This window comes from Carex rostrata, chromosome 6 (genome assembly GCF_964058835.1).
Source record: "Carex rostrata chromosome 6, lpCarRost1.2, whole genome shotgun sequence".
Lineage (NCBI taxonomy): Eukaryota > Viridiplantae > Streptophyta > Magnoliopsida > Poales > Cyperaceae > Carex > Carex rostrata.
This window is the reverse complement of record NC_135923.1, coordinates 6,234,457-6,254,150: the sequence shown is the minus strand read 5'-3', so window position 1 is coordinate 6,254,150 and position 19,694 is coordinate 6,234,457. Positions and strand designations below refer to the sequence as shown.

General features: G+C 37.2%; 2 protein-coding genes across 2 annotated transcripts; one reads left to right on the top strand and one right to left on the bottom strand.

Annotated features, from left to right (window-relative positions):
- The first annotated feature begins 1,815 nt into the window (after positions 1 to 1,815).
- Positions 1,816 to 11,972, top strand: G6PD4 (glucose-6-phosphate dehydrogenase 4). The gene is made up of 12 exons (XM_078304220.1): positions 1,816 to 2,016; positions 2,294 to 2,486; positions 2,887 to 3,107; positions 3,652 to 3,746; positions 3,854 to 3,968; positions 4,049 to 4,254; positions 4,329 to 4,437; positions 4,530 to 4,570; positions 4,802 to 4,922; positions 9,910 to 10,109; positions 10,934 to 11,134; positions 11,508 to 11,972. The coding sequence occupies exons 1-12, from the start codon at positions 1,930 to 1,932 to the stop codon at positions 11,743 to 11,745; spliced, it is 1,827 nt and encodes a 608-aa protein (XP_078160346.1). The 5' UTR covers positions 1,816 to 1,929; the 3' UTR covers positions 11,746 to 11,972.
- Positions 11,973 to 14,921: 2,949 nt separating this feature from the next.
- Positions 14,922 to 18,768, bottom strand: LOC144555791 (uncharacterized). The gene is made up of 8 exons (XM_078304219.1): positions 18,330 to 18,768; positions 17,896 to 17,927; positions 17,702 to 17,810; positions 17,535 to 17,608; positions 17,012 to 17,431; positions 16,494 to 16,916; positions 15,977 to 16,189; positions 14,922 to 15,690 (listed from the first exon to the last, which is right to left on the bottom strand). The coding sequence occupies exons 2-8, from the start codon at positions 17,896 to 17,898 to the stop codon at positions 15,259 to 15,261; spliced, it is 1,674 nt and encodes a 557-aa protein (XP_078160345.1). The 5' UTR covers positions 17,899 to 17,927; positions 18,330 to 18,768; the 3' UTR covers positions 14,922 to 15,258.
- Between the last annotated feature and the right edge of the window lie 926 nt (positions 18,769 to 19,694).

Sequence of the window (19,694 nt, the reverse complement as noted above, 5' to 3'; positions counted from 1 at the left end):
AATTAATACAAAACATAACGACTGTTTAAGTGCGAATTGAACAGTTTAGAGAGGACGTTACTATAATTTATGTTTTCAAATTTTAAACTATCGATCTGAAATGTTTAATATAATCTCTGTATAAAAGAAATGGGAGGCTCCTTATATATTAATGCTTACTTATTAATAATATGTTTATTTATTTAATTTTGACATTTTTTTTCAAATAAAATAAAAAAAACTTTGAAAATTAAAAAAAATATATAGAGATTGTCCATCTGATAAATTAGTTGTGTGTCTAATTTCTATAGTTTGAACGTCTTTTATATTCCATATTAAATGCAAACGGTTGCATATATAAAATAGTTTGATGAATGTTAAAACTCACTTTAAGTTTTATCTTTGTTTCATGTCCATGATATTTTAGATTTAGATATATTATATTTTTAATTTAAATGTTATAAATTTATTTTAATTATTTTTTGAGTTTAACTTATAGTTTTTTTTTTAAATCATGGATTGAAGGTCAAGCCATCCAATATATTTTCAAACTTTTATGTATATTATAGAAAAATTTTCCAATTTATGGATTTCGAAACCATGATCTCTCACATAAGAGCCATGTGTCTTTATCACTAGAATTTAACTTATAGTTTTCCAATCAAAATATCAATTGTATGCATTAAAAGTCATTACTTTTAACCAGTTATTTCTTTTTAATTATTTAATGAATGATATAACACATACATAATTTTATAATTTTATTAATATAATATTAATATTAGCACTATATAATAATACCTACCGTATTAAATGTAAATTTTATATTTAATATCAAGGTTTTCATCCCCTTGCTCGGTACTCAATAGCATGCATGTTTGACACTGACGACTGACCGAAATTTTTATTTATAGCATAAAAAAAAAAAAAAAATCAAATCACCATGTTTGTGGAAAAATTCGAGAATTATTCAGGCCGCACAGGTGTTTTTCAGCCTCAAATATTGAGGTCTCCACAGACTTTCTGCGGCTCCAACTTTTTTTCTTTTAAGAAAATTTATTAACTAAAAAAAATCGATTTCTGTGCAAGTCCATTATTTCGGTACTAATTAGTTTTTTTTTAAGTAACCTGACACAGAATTATTTTGCACATAATCTTTTTTTTATTAATAAATTTTTTGAAAAAGAAAAGTTGGAGCAGCAGAGCCATTCTGTGAACTCTAGTTTGGAGCCGCAGAACGCCCTTGCAGTCTGGATAATTTTCAAATTCGGATCAAACGTGGATGTTTTGGTTTTTTTATTTATTTTTTATTATGGTACAAATAAAAATTTCGAGACGAGTGACCCGTGAAACTATATGATTGCCACTTCTAGATCTGCCGCAAACAAACCGTTACTATCATTCGTATCCTCTGAGATATCTCAAACTTTGAGTGATTTTATGGAAAATCTCAACCGTTTAAGTACGTTTTGCACGAATCTCAAAGCACACACAATACTGACTCCCTACATCATTCCCGAATAGGCACCGGACACGTCGGTCACGCAAAAGTTGAGATATCTCAGAGGATACGCACTCTGGGAAAACCCCCTTCTGGATAAAGATATTGATAGATAACGTTTTGCTTTATGCAGTGCACGGACAATAGAACTAAAATGGTACTGCACGACTAGTGCGTTGTATGAAGCAAAATATACTCTCTAAATAATTTTCTCCCCCATTTTACCACTCCACTCACTACGTCTGTCAGATCTCAGCCGTTGATTTATTGTATCTGTAATATAGACCGTTAGATTCTGGGAAGCAACAAGCGCATAGTCATTACTCGTCACTCGTCAGTAAGACAGAATAATTTCTTACCTTCTCTGCCGAATGATACTAGCAAAAGAAAAAAAGAAAAACATAGAATTGTACAGATCAAGTCTCGCAACTGCGTTTCTGGAAATTTGAATGGCGCCTTTACCGATCGCCATGGCTACACTTCACCACTTCTCTTTTCCATCTCCTGGATTGGAATTCTCCTCGGTCTACCACACGGTAAGAGATGTTAACTATCTTTTACTATCCTTTTTATTCTTCATGTACTTAGATGGCACAAAAATGACTTAGATTGTAGACCTTTTATAAGTAGTTTGATAACTGTATGAAAAAATGCCAAGCTGAACTGCTAAAGCACCTTTTTGTTGGGTTTAATTCTTTTTCTCAAAATTATGTAAAACACCTTCTACCGACTAATCTTATCTCTATATCTCATAATCAAACAACTTCACTTTGAATATATATGAGTACTGATTAAATTATCATATACCCATAGGTCACGTCAGGGACTATTTACAGCGGCTATGGTTCTAGTATTATGCCTGGCATATGTGGCTTGAAAATTTGCACAGTTGCAAAAATTAGAATTCGAAAGGTGTTGAGACAGTGTGGGTTGCATGTGCCGAGGAAAGTAGAGAAAGCAGCGGAAAAGAACTATGAAGCCAAGTTTGATGTTCACTTTCCTAATGGTTGATAACAACTCTCTTTTTTATTCCTTAAAAAAAAACCTTTTTGCCAGTAATTATTTTTCTTTAGGTGTTCATTTTTTTTATGTTGGATGAAGGCATGGTAAATAGGACCTTCAAATGCCTATTTTGATTTAGACCTGATAATACCCAAATTGCCCCCAAGCAAATTTCCAATGATCCTCTAAGGGGGGAAAAAGTATAATAGAATTTAGTACAACCCTAATATGAAGGCCTTAGTAGTCTCATCTATGATTACAGATACAACTATGTCTTTTAATTGTGTATAATACAAAGTTACAAACTGAAGTCTTCTATAGCAAATATGCAAATTCTAGAATTTCTATGGCATATACATAAAACCCCAAAAAAATCTTTCATGCATCCGTTCATTTCATTGTAGAAAGTGGGTCCACATTTCAAGGCCCCCAGATTGTAAAAAGTTTGAATGATAAGACAGCTACGATCAGTGATACAAAATCATTGAAAGAGAATTTGCACCAAATGCGAGACAGCAGTGTCCCATCTCTATGCATAGCAGTTATAGGAGCGACTGGTGAACTTGCCAGAAACAAAGTTTTTCCTGCATTATTTGCTCTTTATTACAGTGGGCACCTCCCTCAGGTACCTCTTTAAGATAAACATCTCACCTCAATTATTTTGTATATCAATAACTTTTTCTCTCTTTTTGTAAAAAAAAACACACATATAAATTTATTAGTAGGTATTATGCTTCCATGCAATTTATACTAGCCTCGGTTTTTTAGTACCGGAAGTGCTATCTTCCAGCTGATGTGGTACCTATTGTGCTGGTTTTACCTTTATTTTTTGGCGTTTAATTGCATGACTGGGAATTCAGGGTCAATTGAGTTACAATTGAAATTACTGAAGCACAATCATTGAGTTGAGTATTCTTATAGGAAAAGTTGCCTTTAATTGGGGTTAAATCAGCCTTAAACTGCACCTACAGTTGACTTTCTAAATCAGTAGCATGTTACACTTGTACAGTTTACTAGTCAGGGGTGCCACCAGTATGCACTGACTGAAATGCTTCTTTAGCGTGAATAATAAGTTTTACTTCAACATTTGAATTGACCACTCATGAAGTGGATTTTATAATGTGTAAAATAATTTGGAACAGTTAATGTAATTTGATTTCATTTGTCAGAATGTGGGCATATTTGGATATTCTAGGAAAAAACTGTCAGATATGGATTTGAGAGATATGATTGCGGGCTCCTTGACATGTCGAGTTGATCACCAGTATGATATCGACACCTTATTTCATTTTTACAGCAAGCCATTGCTTCTGTAATATACTTTCTGGCGCTAATAATTGACCTGATTTACTAAATCATAACCTTATGCAGTGAAAATTGCGAGGATAAATTGGAGAAGTTTCTTGCACAAACTTACCATATTGATGGAGGATATTGTAACAAAGAAGGCATGAGTGAACTTAGTGCAAGAATGGAGCAGTTAGAGGTAATTTAAGTTAAATTTGTACCTCTCTCCAATCAAGAGTGCTATATTTGACATCATTAGGATAAAAACATGTTAAACAGGGTGAAGGTGAGGCAAACCGAATATTTTACCTTTCAGTACCTCAAGAGGCGCTTCTTGACGTGGCACTCTCTCTAGCAGAAGGGGCCCAGACGAAACATGGTTGGAATAGGGTAATTATTGAGAAACCATTTGGTTTTGATGCAGTCTCCTCACAAAGAATTACACATTCTCTCCAATCGAAGTTTGAAGAAAGCCAAATTTACAGGTGCATTTCTTCTTTCATATTTACTTTTTCAATTTGCTTCATATTCACTTATGATGTTATTACTTTCAATTCAGAATTGACCACCTTTTGGGGAAAGATTTGATTGAAAACCTCACTGTTATGAGATTCTCAAACTTGGTTTTCGAGCCGCTTTGGAGCCGAACATACATTCGAAATGTTCAAGTAATGTTTATGAATCTTTCAAGTTTCAGTTCTTCTATTATCATCCCTTTGCTGAGTAAATATTATTCATTCATTTTTGTGTTATAATTCAGGTCGTCTTCTCCCAAGACTGTGGTATAGAAGCAAGAGGAAGGTAATTGTCTCTATGAATTTGACATGTTTTGGTTAAAAAAAAAAAAAAAAGTTCTGCATTTTGTAGGGTAAATTTTGGTATACTTTGGAAGTAAATACTAAATACCTATAGTTCCCCAAATTAATTCTTCAAAGCTCACATGGAATACATAAAATTAAAAGAAATATCTAAATTCTGGACTTGGAGTCTAGATATTAGCCATCCACCATGTAATTCTTCTGATCAAAGCAGATATTTCGATGGCTATGGAACAATTCGTGACATAGTGCACACCCATATTCTCCAAACAATTGCTTTATTTGCCATGGAACAGCCGGTAAGCCTTGATGGAGAAGATATTCGAGATGAAAAGGTATATCTTTTTTCGAACTCAACCTGGTGAAGGTATTTCAATAAAAACAATATATTAAGCACACCAGTGGTCATTTTACAAATATAGGTTGAAGAACCATTTAAAGTATGGAACCAACCTCACTTAAGAGGCATTGTACTCATTTGATACTATGAAAATCCTTTTCTTTTCTTTTATTTATTTCCAGATTTTTAATATTTTTTGTTTTTATTTAGTGTTTAAAGTTTTGGCCGAAAGAAATAGTAGATTTATAGGGAAAAAATGAATTGTATTTTTTTTTGTTCTCATACAAGCCTATATAGGCGTTACATCTTTCATTCAAGTCCCTAAACTTTTCTATAATCCTTTTTACCAAAAGAACCCTATAAAACCCAAAATACCGAAAACATACAATAAATCTCAACACTCCCCCTCAAGATGGGCAAAAGATATCCATCAAGCCCATCTTGTCACATAACCTAACTAGATCTATCGAGCTAAGTCCTTTGGTGAGGCAGTCAGCTACTTGATCTCCCGTAGCTACATGGCTCAACTCCAATAGTCCACTTTCCAGCTTTTCCTTTATGAATAACCTATCGATCTCCACATGCTTGGTTCTGTCATGCTGCACAGGATTGATGGCAATGCTGATCGCTGATTTGCTATCACACCACAACTTCATTTTGGCTCCGTGATTCACCTTGAGATCTTCCAGTAACCTCTTCAGCCACAGCATCTCGGCAACTCCCAATGCCATAGTCCTGTACTCAGCTTCTGCCGTCGATCTCGCAACAACCGGCTGCTTCTTGCTCCTCCAGGAGACCAGGTTGCCCCCTACAAACATGCAGTAGCCAGATGTGGACCTTCTGTCATCTTGGCAACTAGCCCAGTCAGAGTCACAATAGCCCTCAATGTTCATGTGCCCATTCTGCCTGAAGATCAAGCCCTTCCCCGGTGCACTCTTCAGGTACCTTAGGATATGATACACTGCGTCCATATGGCCCTTCCTAGGGTCATGCATGTAGCGGCTCACCACGCTTACTGCAAATGAGATATCAGGACGAGTGTGACCCAAATAGATCAATCTGCCTACCAGTCTCTGGTACCTTTCACGATCAACCTGTTCTCCTGCCTCTGCACTCATCTTGGCCTTCACATCAATTGGAGAAACTGCAGGCCTGCACCCCAACATGCCTGTCTCACTGAGCAAGTCCAGGACGTACTTCCTTTGAGATAGAACAATCCTCTCTGCTCCGCGAGCCACCTCAATCCCAAGGAAGTACTTAAGTTGTCCCAGATCTTTTACCTCGAATTCCTTCCCCAATTTTGCCTTCAATTGTGCAATCTCCCCCTCATCATCCCCAGTAATGATCATATCGTCGACATACACAGCCAGCATAGTAATGTGACCACCATGTTGTCGAAAGAACACCGTGTGGTCGGCATTGATCTGCTGATATCCCATGCCTACCATAGCCATCCTGAATCTATCAAACCAGGCCCGAGGGGATTGCTTCAGTCCATAAAGAGATTTCTTGAGCCTGCACACCTTACTCTCCGTTTGTTTTGTGCCAAAACCCGGTGGGACCTCCATGTATACCTCCTCCAACAAATCATCGTGAAGGAAGGCATTCTTCACATCGAGCTGGTGCAACTTCCACCCCCCATTCGCTGCTAAGGAAACAAGTGTCCGTACTGTGCTCATCTTCGCCACGGGTGCAAAGGTCTCATCATAGTCGATACCATAAGTCTGACTGTACCCCTTCGCCACCAATCGGGCCTTGTAACGCTCAACCCGACCATCTGGGCTTTGCTTCACAGTAAAGACCCACTTGCATCCAACTGCCTTCTTGTCTGGTGGTAGTGACACAAGCTTCCAGGTTTTGTTCTTAGCGAGAGCCTCGAGCTCTTCTAGCATGGCTGCTTTTCACTTTGGATCCTCCTTAGCAACCTGCCAACACTTGGGTAAAATAACAGAGTCCAACGATGCAATAAATGCTCCATGTGCTGGTGATATGCTAGAGTAAGAGACAAACTGGGCAATGTCATGTGGAAAATCATAGCGATCAGGAGGATGTCCCGCATTGGACCGAGAGGTCCGTCTCAATGACATGGGAGTGGGAGGAGAATCAAGAGGAATTATATCACCTGAGTACTCTGAATCTGAGGTGGATGGTGTAAGTGCCGCATGAGTCGAAGTAGGCATGGACAAGGGACTTGGCACAGGTGGCACTGTAGGCACAACTCCCTCACTCTGCTTATTTCTCCTCACATACACCTCACGGTATCTCGACTCCCCTTGAGCCTGAGTGCTACCACCTTCGGGCTCATTTTTCTCAACTTCCGGCTCACCCACAGCCGAATCCTCCCTTTGCGGCTCAACCCTGGCCGAATCCTCATTTTCCGGCTCAACCTAGTCGAATCCATCAGTGGGCAAGGAATACCACTCACACTCACCATCCTCCTCTCACCATCACTACTACTCTCCCCCTCTCGCCTCATACCTCTTGTATCGAGCGAGTCTCCAAAGGGTGATGTGGTCTCTGAGGAGTAGTAAGGTTCGAGCTCACGAAATGTAACATTCATACTCACAAACAATCTCCTCTCTACTGGACTCCAGCACACATAACCCTTTTGAGTACCAGAGTAACCCACAAAGATGCATTTCACCGCTCTGGGATCCAACTTTCCCACTGTTGGTCTGTTGTCTTTCACAAAGCACACACAGTCAAATACCTTTGGAGAAAGAATACCCCCATTATCTCCTTTCAACATCACACACGGAGTCTGCCAGTCCAACACTCTAGATGACATTCTGTTGATCAATTGTGCGACTGTCATGACTGCTTGTCTCCACAAATGTTTCGGAACATTCATGGAGATCATCATGCACCGGGCTACCTCCAACAAGTGTCTATTCTTCCTCTCTGCCACTCCATTTTGTGCTGGTGTGTAAGGGCACGTGGTCTGATGATGTATCCCATGAACTGACAAATACTCCTCGAATGCCTTGTTTGTATATTCGGTCCCATTATCGGATCTCAGTGCCTTCACCACAGCACCGAACTGAGTCTAAGCCGCCTTATGGAAATCCTTGAAGCAAGCAAGTACATCATTCTTGTTTTTCATCAAGTACAACCATGTGACACGAGAATAACAATCGATGAAAGTCACAAAAAATCTATACCCATTTATCGAAGTTGTTGAGCAAGGCCCCCACACATCCGAGTGTACCAGATCAAAGGCATGAGAACTCCTACTTCCTGAGCTTGCATACGAACTCCTTGTGTGCTTCCCAAACTCACATCCATCACACACAAGTTTCTATTTGTTAGCTTTCTCATACTTTGATGGATACAAATGTTCCAGTAGGCTGAAGGAAGAATGCCCCATCCGTCGATGAATCAGAAGCAACTCATCCTCCACACTCACCCCAGATCCTCCTGCCTCCACTCTATCGACCACAGATGCCAGCGCTGTGTCCATACCTTTTCTATCCATGTACCACAACCCATCACGCCATGTGCCAGTTCCAAGTATTCGACCTGTCCCCTTCTCCTGAAAGACCATCTTTGGAATATCAAAGGTCACAGTGCATTTCTGCTCACGAATAATAGCACTAATGGACACCAGGTTTACGGGAAATGAAGGAGCATGCAACACATTTGTCAGAGTCACTGAATCGGTACATCTCACAGTACCCTTACTAACCACGGGCCGGAGAGTACCATCGGCTATCTGAATGCTATCTGGGACTGCTAGGTGAGTATAGGAAGAAAACTCCTTAACAGCACCAGTCACATGGCGAGATGCACCAGAGTCTACTATCCAATCTGGTGATCTAGTAGTGGATTTAGAGGCAAGAGCAAGTGTGTCAGCGAGCACACTCTTCCCCTCACTTGCTCCTTTCTGCCTCCTCCTGACTATCTCCAAAATCAGATCCTCCTCGGATAACCCCACAATAGCTTCTTTCGCTTCTTTTGCAACCATCAGATTTGTCCGGTTGTCTCCTCTTTCACCTCTTCGGCCCTCACGGCCGCGTTCACAGTTCTCAGACTGCCCCCTCCTACCTGTATCTCTCTCCTTTGGTGGCTTAGGGCAAGCCTGCTTCAGGTGACCTACCTCACCGCATCTGTAACACCGTCGAGGCTCGCCTCTGAACCCTGTGTTACCTATGTGACTTGAGTTGGAGACCGCTAGTGCTGACTTCACCCCTGGAAGTCCTGCTGCCCCAGTCTGTAGCCTAATCCGGCTCTCCTCCTCAGTCAAGTACGTAGCTGGCCCTTCGAGTCTCATGTCGATAGGTGGCAGTTTCGCGCAAGCCTTCGCAAACGCATTGCCAGTCTCCTCCTCTGACATTGATCCGAGTCCGAATCCCTCCTATTACTCTCTTAGACCCGATCTTACACTGTTAAGATCGAGATCCATATTATCTCCCCCTTTCTTCTTCTTTTTCTTGACCCGATCTTGATCCCTCAAGACGAGATCTACATTATCTCCCCCTCTTTTTCTTCTTCTTCTCCTTGACCCGATCTTGATCTATCTCATCAAGATTCGAGTTCAAAACCCGATCAAATCTCAATCCAAACCCGCTTCTCGGGTATCGTGGGGTAGAGGCCCCCCACGCCAGCCAAATCAACACAAAGAAGCTACCTTTGGTGGCCGGCCGACTTTAGAAGAAGAGAGCACCGAGCGGCGCGGTACTGTAGCGATCCGGTACTGTAGCGGCTAGGGTTGGGGTTAGGTCGGCTCTGATACCAAGTAGATTTATAGGGAAAAAATGAATTGTATTTTTCTTTGTTCTCATACAAGCCTATATAGGCGTTACATCTTTCATTCAAGTCCCTAAATTTTTCTATAATCCTTTTTACCAAAAGAACCCTATAAAACCCAAAATACCGAAAACATACAATAAATCTCAACAGAAATCAACTTGGGGTATTTTATACCATTGGGGTATTTAAAAAAGAAAGATATAACATGAAAGATCTCTTCATAAATATTTTAGGTGAAGGTGCTTAGATCAATTCGAAAATTGGATCTTGAAGATGTTGTTTTGGGTCAGCTAAAGGACGAATCAAACAAGGCCGAAAACTACATGAAATCATTAACTCCTACATTTTTTGCTGCAGCATTGTACATAGAAAATGCACGGTGGGATGGTGTGCCATTTTTAATCAAAACAGGAATGGGGCTTATGAAAAACAGGTATGATATCTGATATTATGGATGCGTAAGAGTTGCATTTCTTACTAAGCCTTCACAATTTTTTTGTTTACTGGTGTTTATTCAGGCTTAAATATTATTGTAATGCTCTCTGATATATGTTGTTTTTTGCAACTGGCACCTATATTTTTTTTTTATCGTTTTTAAATGACATTTTTTTTTCTCGAGCTGTTAGAGCCATGGTCAAATAAAGGACTGGCTAAATGTGTTACATTTAAGTGATGAATGAGGTTATGGTAATATGCATATTATGGATTGGCCCGTGCTATAGGTCCATATCTCTATTTTCAAACTTCAAACAGTTGATTGAACCGTTAAACATGATCCCCATATGAAAATGTACTTGAGACCAAATTTTACAATTTTTACAATTTTTTTACCATTTATTTAGATAGGTAGAAAATCACTTGATCTAAAAATCCTGGACCATCTAAAAGTAGTGATTTTCTACCTATCTAAAAAAATAGTAAAAACATTAAAAAAAAATCCAAATGCATTTTCATATGAAGATCATGTTTAACGGTTCAGATCGACTATTTAATCTTTGAAAATAGAGATATGGATCCATAGCACGGGCCGATCCATAATATATATATTTCCATAGCCTCACTCGTAAGTAATTAACAGAAACTTGTGAGATAGTTGGGTTTACACAAAAGAAGATTTACTGGAACAGTGGAACGTCTCAAAAGATTTTGGGCGTTAGTTGCACTATGGCAAATATTAGTTCTTGGGAAAATATAATCAATCTTTCAAGTTATAATATTTCATTGTTTTTTTTCATTACTTATTGTGTTAAATTTTAGGGTTGAGATACGTATTCAATTTCGTCATGTACCTGGTAACATCTACCGTGAGAGATTCGGCCAAAATATTGACCTTGACACAAATGAGTTGATACTGCGGGACCAGCCTGAGGAGGCTATTTTGCTAAAGGTCAACAATAAGGTCCCCGGCCTTGGTCTAATGCTGGATGCTTCTGAACTTAATCTTCTATATCGCGATAGGTATCCTTAAATTACTTTCTCACCGATCTTCAACTTCCTTCTCTTATTTTATCACGATAGGTACTGCCATTATCACTTTGAATTCATAAACCGGACAAAAATAAACATCAAATTTGTCAAATAGACATTTTTAGGACAAAGCCTAGTCAGTAGTCACTACAAATATATCCTTTTATATCAAAGCAAACTTTAATTCCCTTTTATATTCTCATGTGCTTCACTTTTTATCTCAAAAGTAAAAAAATAACATGGTGGCATGATTAAGTGTGTATGTGTGTGGAGGGGGTGGTATCGAGGGTGGATCTACGTATACCCAGGGGGTGCATAGCCACCCCCATGATTTCTTTCTGATTTTGTGGATACTTATGTACAGGTACAATGTAGAAGTACCCGATTCTTATGAGCACCTTCTTTTGGATGTCATAGACGGAGACAACCATTTATTCATGCGGAGTGATGAGGTGGCGGCTGCATGGGAAATATTATCTCCTATAATTCATGAGGTCGATCGGCACAAGCTCACACCTGAGTTATATGAAGCTGGGGGCAGAGGGCCTGTAGGAGCATATTATCTAGGTGCGAAACACGGGGTTCGATGGGCTGATGATTAAGGGGAAAATGAGAATTTGGCAATTTTGGGTTTGATTTTAGGTGCAGTGATCAACATTTAAAGCGTCTTTTTGTACCAAGATCTTGAGTGTTTTTAAAACATTAGAATATGAGATGCTTAAATGTTTGACCAAGAATTAGATGTTCAAAAAATTTGGCTTTCTTGTTTTCCTTTTTAGAAGCAACATTTTAAAAAACTTAATTATAACTTGTTATTAAACTGTTTAAACGATTTTTAGACCTCTAAAGATTTTTCGTCATTGACAATTAAATTGATTAAAATATTAAATGATATCACACTATCAAAATTGTATATTTGACCCATTAGTTTACAAAATTAGCAATTAATTAAGCAAGTGAGGATTATCATATCTGCAGTTGACACAAAATCTTTGGTTTTTTCACTAGTACCCAGCCCTTGAAAAGAAATAGAAGTAATTTTAAGCAACAAAAATCTCACAGTTCATCATAACTCAACTAAATATGTTTATCACAAATTCATGAGAACAAGAACCCTACATTAGGTTTGTTTTACTAATTAATTTCGTAACGGAATGGGACCTATTAGTTACCATCTCATGCAAATACCCCCATAGATTAGGTGGTTTAATTTTATGAACAATTATATTACTCCCCCCCATTCCATCCCCCCACCATCCCCCCACTCTATCTCTCTTCAAATTAGTTTTATCTCATTTCAATCTCGTTCACATTTCTCACGATCTATGAGAAATTTTGTGAATCTAAAACCACGAATGTTTTCTACGTAATTTTCTCTTTCAAATGAGATCCATGATGACATACTTTCGGACAAGTCGTTACAAAAGTATTTATCCCTCATCGTGCAAGTATTTATACCTATACAAACATATGAAAGTATTACTATCAATTATTATAAGTATTTATACTGATATATGAAAGTATTAATATCAAGTATTATAAGTATTTATACTGACATATGAAAGTATTAATATCATATATTATAAGTATTTATACTGACATATGAAAGTATTAATATCAAGTATTATAAGTATTATATGCAAAAAAAATACTTTCAAGTATAGATATAAATATTTGCACGATGAGAGATAAATACTTTTGTAACGACTTGCTCGGAAGTATGTCATCATGGATCTCATTTGAAAGAGAAAATTACGTAGAAAACGTTCGTGGTTTTAGATTCGCAAAATTTCTCATAGATTGTGAGAAATGTGGACGAGATTGAAATGAGATAAAAAAACCCACCTCTAAAAACGTGCATGGTCTCCCATGTGATTTGAGATTCTCCCCACCTTCCATGAAAAAAACTTGCATGGTCCCCTAAATACTTTCGTGCTTAGAGATAAATACTTCCGTTCTTAGATATAAATACTTCTGTACGTAAGTATTAATACCTTATGAAAAAAAAATGACAGCTGAAGTTTTTTGACATTTTGTGCGGGGTTAATTGCGGGGTGGGAGGTGCGGGGTTAATTATCAGCCTCCTAATTTTATATCTTTTAGTTTTATAGCCGTGCATCATACAACAATATCATTGCCTATTTCTTTGTTTCATTTATGACATCGTACATTTTCTGGTCTCATGATTGTGATGCTGATATTGGTTACTTTACGGGCCTAAACAGGCTGGGCCCGGATCAATTGTGTATTGAATGATTGGCAGTTCTTCCCAATATGGATTTTTTTTCTTAGTCGCCTTGTGTGACCATGGTATATTAAAAAAGAACATACGCGAGCAACAATCATTGCACCTTAAAATGGTGCGCAAAATGCGAAAGTATTTAAATTTTTGGAAATCAATAACATGATTATGGATGTTCTTGCTAAGAACATTTTTTTTCTAGTAAAGAAATTGATGCGCCTTTTGTTTTTCAAACATGTTACATTATTGTACTTCACTACCTGCCCCCACAAAGATGATGATGGAAACCATTTATCATAATTATATTTATATCTTCTGTAATTTCCAACATAGGCATATAGACATCTTTCTGCATCCGAGATTTTTTTTTCTTAATTCACCCCCACATGACCTATTTACATATATCTAAATCATATTACAATTGATTATTATTTAATAATTCACTGAATATTGTGGAGTTATCATTAGTCGCTTTTATGAACGTGTCCTAAGAAGTGATAAGCCTAAATTATTTTGATACTGATTTCAAATCTTGCAACAAAATATACTTAAAGACAGTATTTAACAAGTTCCGGATAATAAAATATTTCAACTATTCATATTTCTGGGTTTTTTTTTACCCTAACGCTGGTAAACTGACACAAGTGCGAATCAAAAAATCAAGCTGAACCACAACAGCATTCGCAATATTTAAAAAACAGTGTTTATCTCAAAGGAAAAGAGAAAAAAAGGAAAACGATTATGCTCTCTTTTCATATTTAGCAAGAAAACCATGCCTACTTGACGCAAGGAGAGTACATATCTATGGCAAGAATTCTCACATTTTAAATAATTTGGTTATAAAACTTCACATGTTTTTGCCACTTCTAAAATCATGCTTGAATATTTTTTTGGAAGAATAGTTTGGTGGTTGCATGATTTACTTTGTAGTGAATATCTACATAATTAATATAATACGTCACCCACAAATATTCCGATTTATATAACAAATCATGTACCCAATTTTTAAAATATCTGCCAGGAAGCCCGAACTCTAACCTTAGTTTGTATAAGAATCGTCGGATAAAGTCATACAAGTCAAATCAAATTAACAAGCTTTTAAATTTAGACTGCAGTGTGGGTTGTTTATTTTGATTGGACGAGAAAATTTTGAACCAAAAGTCAAATCAGTCGACACAAACGGTGTCACCAAAAAAGAAATTTTAAACCATCAATTTGAAGTTTGAATTAGTCATTTGCAGGACCATCATTTCCATATCATCCAATTTTCTAATAGCAAATCACAAGACAACAACTGAAAGAGAGGAAGGCCACACTTCATCCAACAATGATGATTGAATGTAACACACAACCAATCACATAAAAAAAATGAAAACATGAAAGCATGTCATCCACCAACAAATATCTAAAACATCAACCAACCAAATTGTATGATATTGTTTCGTGTCTCCCGAAATAGTCCCCTAGTAAAGCCTTGGTTTGTCTACCAGTGCACCTAATTCCATTTTGTATAAAAAAAAGGGACCAGAAAATATCTCTAACAGAACTAAATTTTTTGCATTTTTTTTAATCTATACTAGTAACAAAGAAAAAGGAAACATTACATTTCCAAAAATAGTTTAAAAATCCCAATTCCCCTCCACTAACCATCTCTGAAAGGGCCTTATAACCTATAAAACTCAAATCAAATCAAATGCGACAAAAATCACAAAAAAGAAAAGAAAAGACAATTCCTATAAGCAGACCTACCCAGTCAACAAAATGCACCGCTAAAACTGAAAACACAAATGGAACTGAGCGTTCCCCACAAAATGAAAAATAAAAACAATTAGCCTTGGCCCCAGAAAAAGATCAAGAAAAAAAAAACCTAAAATTAAATCACTTCTGAGTTCTGACCCATGGTTCCCATATCAATGACCTCAGAAGCCGACTCATTGACCTTAATACGAGCCGAGCCCACTTTCACCACATCATCCACTTCCAATTTTGCATCCGATTTCTCTTCCAAATTTAGTTGCACTTTTGATTCGGTTAAATTCTCACACTGCTTTCCATCCTTCGCATCTGGTGGCACATCCTTGCTTGCAGATTCAGTTTCTACAGGTTGGCCCGTGGTGGACCTCGTGTTCACAACCACAGCAGGGACATAGAAAGAAGGGTCATAGGCCCTGCCGAGACGGCGACACTTCTCTTGAAGCATTGCCTGCTGACGTGACTCGTAAAATGGAAAATCCTCCAGTACTGATGATGTCAGAGGGGTGTTCTTAAATATTTTCAGCATGGTTATTCCAACATCATATGGCACCTGTATAAAGATCAATCAATATTGTTGAAATGGAAAAATACAGTAATAATAAAAAGGAAAAAAAAAAAGAGTAATAGTAAAAAGAAAATGCAAAAAAGTGACATCTTTTTTTCTGAAAATATGCAAAAGCCCTTAAAAAGTCTACATGAAACAAGAAAGCAATCTACTGAGAATTATAATTAAGTGTAAATTTTAACCAAGGATCTTTCACAATTCTGTGGTTTCAATAATAAAAGTACACTTATAATATAATTTTTCATGCAAACAGTGCAAATTTCTTCCGTACCTCTTGAGTGTCGCGGCTATTGGTAACGGGTTTATTCTCATTATTTTCTAATGTTATGTGCCTGAAACTGGCATTCAGTACATCTTTTATTATGCGCCATTTTACGGGGAAGCTCCCGGACCACTTGTCCTGCTGCCAGAATTCCATGTCCTTGTTAAAATCCACATTCCCCACCATCTCAGCGACCCCACAGAATTGCCCACTGGCATTAACCTTGGTAAACAAAGGAAGAGGAATAATGAAAAGCTTGAATCAGCATTTATTTAAGATATATGTTGTATGTTTCTTTTGCTCTTCTTTTTCATGAAGAATTAGCATTCTCAAAGTGACAAACTTAAGACTCTTGTTCTCTGATATTGTTATTGAGTCAAAAATTAAATTATTAATATCACGACAGACTGGTTCAGGTTGTCATATTTCTTTATTTTTCATTCTTTTATAATTGTTGATCGAGAAAGTTAATTTACAGAGTAAAAACTAAAATATAATAAAGAAAGCTATGGAAAAAGAGAAATACCGAAAAGAAGAGAAAAACAGGACACCCTTTTGAGTTCCCTGTAGATTTCCTCTGTGCATCCATGTATGCAGCATCTAACCTCCTATTTCCATTAGGCGTGCTTGACCAAACGCCATACTTTATACTCTTGTGCACGTCATCTTCACTATACGACTTAATAACATAAAACTTTGCATTTGGATAGTCAACAGGAAATTTGTCCGTGTCGAACTTGCTAGTATCAATGTAGATGGCATTCTTGTGTTCATCACTCGGGGATGGGTATGATTTCTCAGCAGCAGTGTTTGATTGGGCACTCCTGGTGGGCCCCCTGTTTTGTTCAGTTTGACTTTGACCGGCTTTGTTATTGGTAGATTGCAGAGAAATCTTGAGATTGTTTTTGAATGCTTGCGACAGCTGGTCGGTCGATTTTGTATTTCCACCCTGAAAAATTTCATACTTGCATAAGGACTTCTATCGCTTGACTAAATATCATAAAAAAAAAAAAAGTAGTAAAGAGAGAACAGATAGAACAGTACAAGATTGTCCCTTGTGCTTCCATTAACAGAGGGCTTGTTTGTAATTTGGCTATGATGAGATGATCTAGAAGCTCCTGTTACTAGACTCACTGGAGAAATGGTCCCACTTGTTGAAGTGTGGGGCCTACCTTTCGCACTGGTGTTGCCGACCAGTCTAGACCTGGTCAGACCAGTACTGGTACCATTTACACTAGTAGAAACGGCAGAAGGGTCGAAAGAAACCAGAGAAGGATAAGAGCTGAAGTCACTACCAGGTTGGATTAGAACCGGTGCATAAGCTGAAGGAGAGAGTGGAGTTTGAGCCTGGTAAGTGGGCCCCGCCATGTACTGCTGGTATACCGCATAATGGTCAGGGGAAGGATAGGTGTAACCGTAACCAGGTGTGTAGTACATATAAGGCAAATCCTCAGTTTGTAAACCCTGCAATGCCACCATTAGAAATAAAATTAAATTAACAAAAATTTCCAGAATAATAATACAAGAATTAGAATAAATATGAACTTGACAACAAAATGGGGCTTACCGAGTATCGAAGATTTTGACCATCTATTGCAAAAAGTGTAGACTGGTCACTCCATTCGCCATGTGACTCGTATCCTGAAAATTTTGTCAAATGATATGAACACCATAGAAATCACACAATTCTATGTTCTTTCTAAGAAGTAGAACAGAAGGGGAGAAAAAAAATACCTGGACTATAATAGCTATAGCTGGGGGTAAGAGAATAATACACAGGCTGATCAGTACTGTAATCAGCCGACAATTCGTTACCAATATAGTAACCATTTGGATCAGGCATCTGAAATTAGACAAAAATTCAAAAAATAAAATATTTTTTTATAAAGTTTCTAATGAGATAGAAAGAGACAGGGAAAGGGGTGTACCATGTATATTTCTGTAGAGTTAGGTCAAACACCTGCTTTTTAGGGAAAAAAAATTATATGAATATAATGGAAATTATAAAAAAAATATTTGAACTTCAAAATTAATAATGTAAACAGAAAATTAAAGAGGTCCAATTTAAGGTGTAACTTGAACTTATAATAGGTACTAACAAGAGGTCCTATACAAGACAGCAAAGGTGACTTCTAGGTCGAAGTTATAATTTTTCCAAAATGAAACAAATTTAATTCCATTTAGACTTTATTGCAAGTCGGAGCTAATTCAACACATATTAGTAATACAGTGAATTATTTGGGGTTTCAAAGACAAAATGAGAAGAAGATTTCACCAAAAAAAAACTGATACTTTCCTGAAAAAAGGAAAGTCAGACGAGAATTCACAAAAAGAAAACAAAAAGGAGCAAAACAAGACGTACCTGACAACAAATTGAAACAATAATTAGAACTAATCAATCCATAACGACACCGTGCGGCTTACAAGAAGAGAATTGGCTAGCTGAGCAACAGCTTTTGCACAGCATAATTACAATACAACAGGTAAAAGATGAGGAAAGACCGAAACCCTAGCGGTAGTGGAAGAATCTGCTCATCTTTAGGTGGATAGGGGAGAGAGAGAGAGAGAGAGGAGAAAAGGTCTCTCAAGGAAAGGTTGCTTTGGTATTAAAGACAAGGGGTTGATAATGAGACTATGAGAGAATCAAAAAATGGAAAGAATTCTAGAGAAGCTTGGTAAGGAGACTTTTTTTTGTGAAATGCTCAAAGGCAAGCGGCTTCAATGTGGGATTTTCAAAAATTTGATATAAAGAGTATCTGACTTTTTTATTTTAAGAAAACAAAAGAGACATGAAAATGTCTGTATTATTAAGAAGCAACTCATAATTATTATAGTCTCCAGCGTGCACCAAGACTTAACAACAAGTTGTGATGCGGATGCTTCATTTAAAATATTTTATATAATTATATTTCTGTAAAAGTGATATTGTATTTTATGCAATTATGTTTCATGCTGATGTGATATTGTTCTAGTTTAATATCAACCATATATTACGGGCCTGTTCGGCCGAATCACTATTCACTTGGGAAAAAAAAAATTCAGTTCAACTGAATTTTTTTTTTCCCACGGGAACAATGTTTTTCAGTTCAAATCCTGTGCTCGCGCCCATTCCCATTTGTCGGCCGAACAGGTCCTACTAGAATGGTTTAGATTTACCAAGTGACTAAAGTATTATTTTGTCACTAATTATTGGAAGGAAAATTTAGCAACAAATATTCAAAATAATCATGCATTTTTTTGTGCAAAAACATGTAGTAGGAAATTCAAATTTCTAGTAAGAAATTCTAATATGATTATTTATATAAACTGTATGCTACATTTGGACTAAAAAGAATTACGTAGTGTAATAAAATTTAACATCATGTTTTATTTCGTATGTAACCTAGAACAGGGAATCAACATTCATCAAGCATTTTCTGGGAGATAAATCGGTGACTCGTAACAGCTCCAAATAAACTTTTGTTGTCCAATGGGATAACGAAACATGGCAAGTGGTTGCTGCCCCCTTCCCCAATCCATAACGTAATATTTCTGTTCAGATACGGACCGTCCGATTAGAATCGAATCAATCCAATCTGTGGTGCAATACAATGGATCTCTTTAATATCTGTGAGGATTCTGATCGGACGGTTGAAATCTAAACAAAAATATTCTGTTATAATTACATCCAGATGATATGAATTCGGCCCTCCCTCCATTATTAGTTCCCAACTAAAAAGGTTGATTC

Bases quoted from the DNA above. Each gene is read 5' to 3' on its own strand.
- LOC144555791 (XM_078304219.1), bottom strand. The intron at 17,609-17,701 runs GTATTTTTTTTC...CAAAATTTTCAG, and splicing joins CTATAGCTATTATAGTCCAG to GATACGAGTCACATGGCGAA. The intron at 16,917-17,011 runs GTACTGTTCTAT...GAAATTTTTCAG, and splicing joins GAAGCACAAGGGACAATCTT to GGTGGAAATACAAAATCGAC.
- G6PD4 (XM_078304220.1), top strand. From the start codon at position 1,930: ATGGCGCCTTTACCGATCGCCATGGCTACACTTCACCACTTCTCTTTT. The intron at 3,747-3,853 runs GTATGATATCGA...AACCTTATGCAG, and splicing joins ACATGTCGAGTTGATCACCA to TGAAAATTGCGAGGATAAAT. The intron at 4,255-4,328 runs GTGCATTTCTTC...CTTTCAATTCAG, and splicing joins GAAGAAAGCCAAATTTACAG to AATTGACCACCTTTTGGGGA.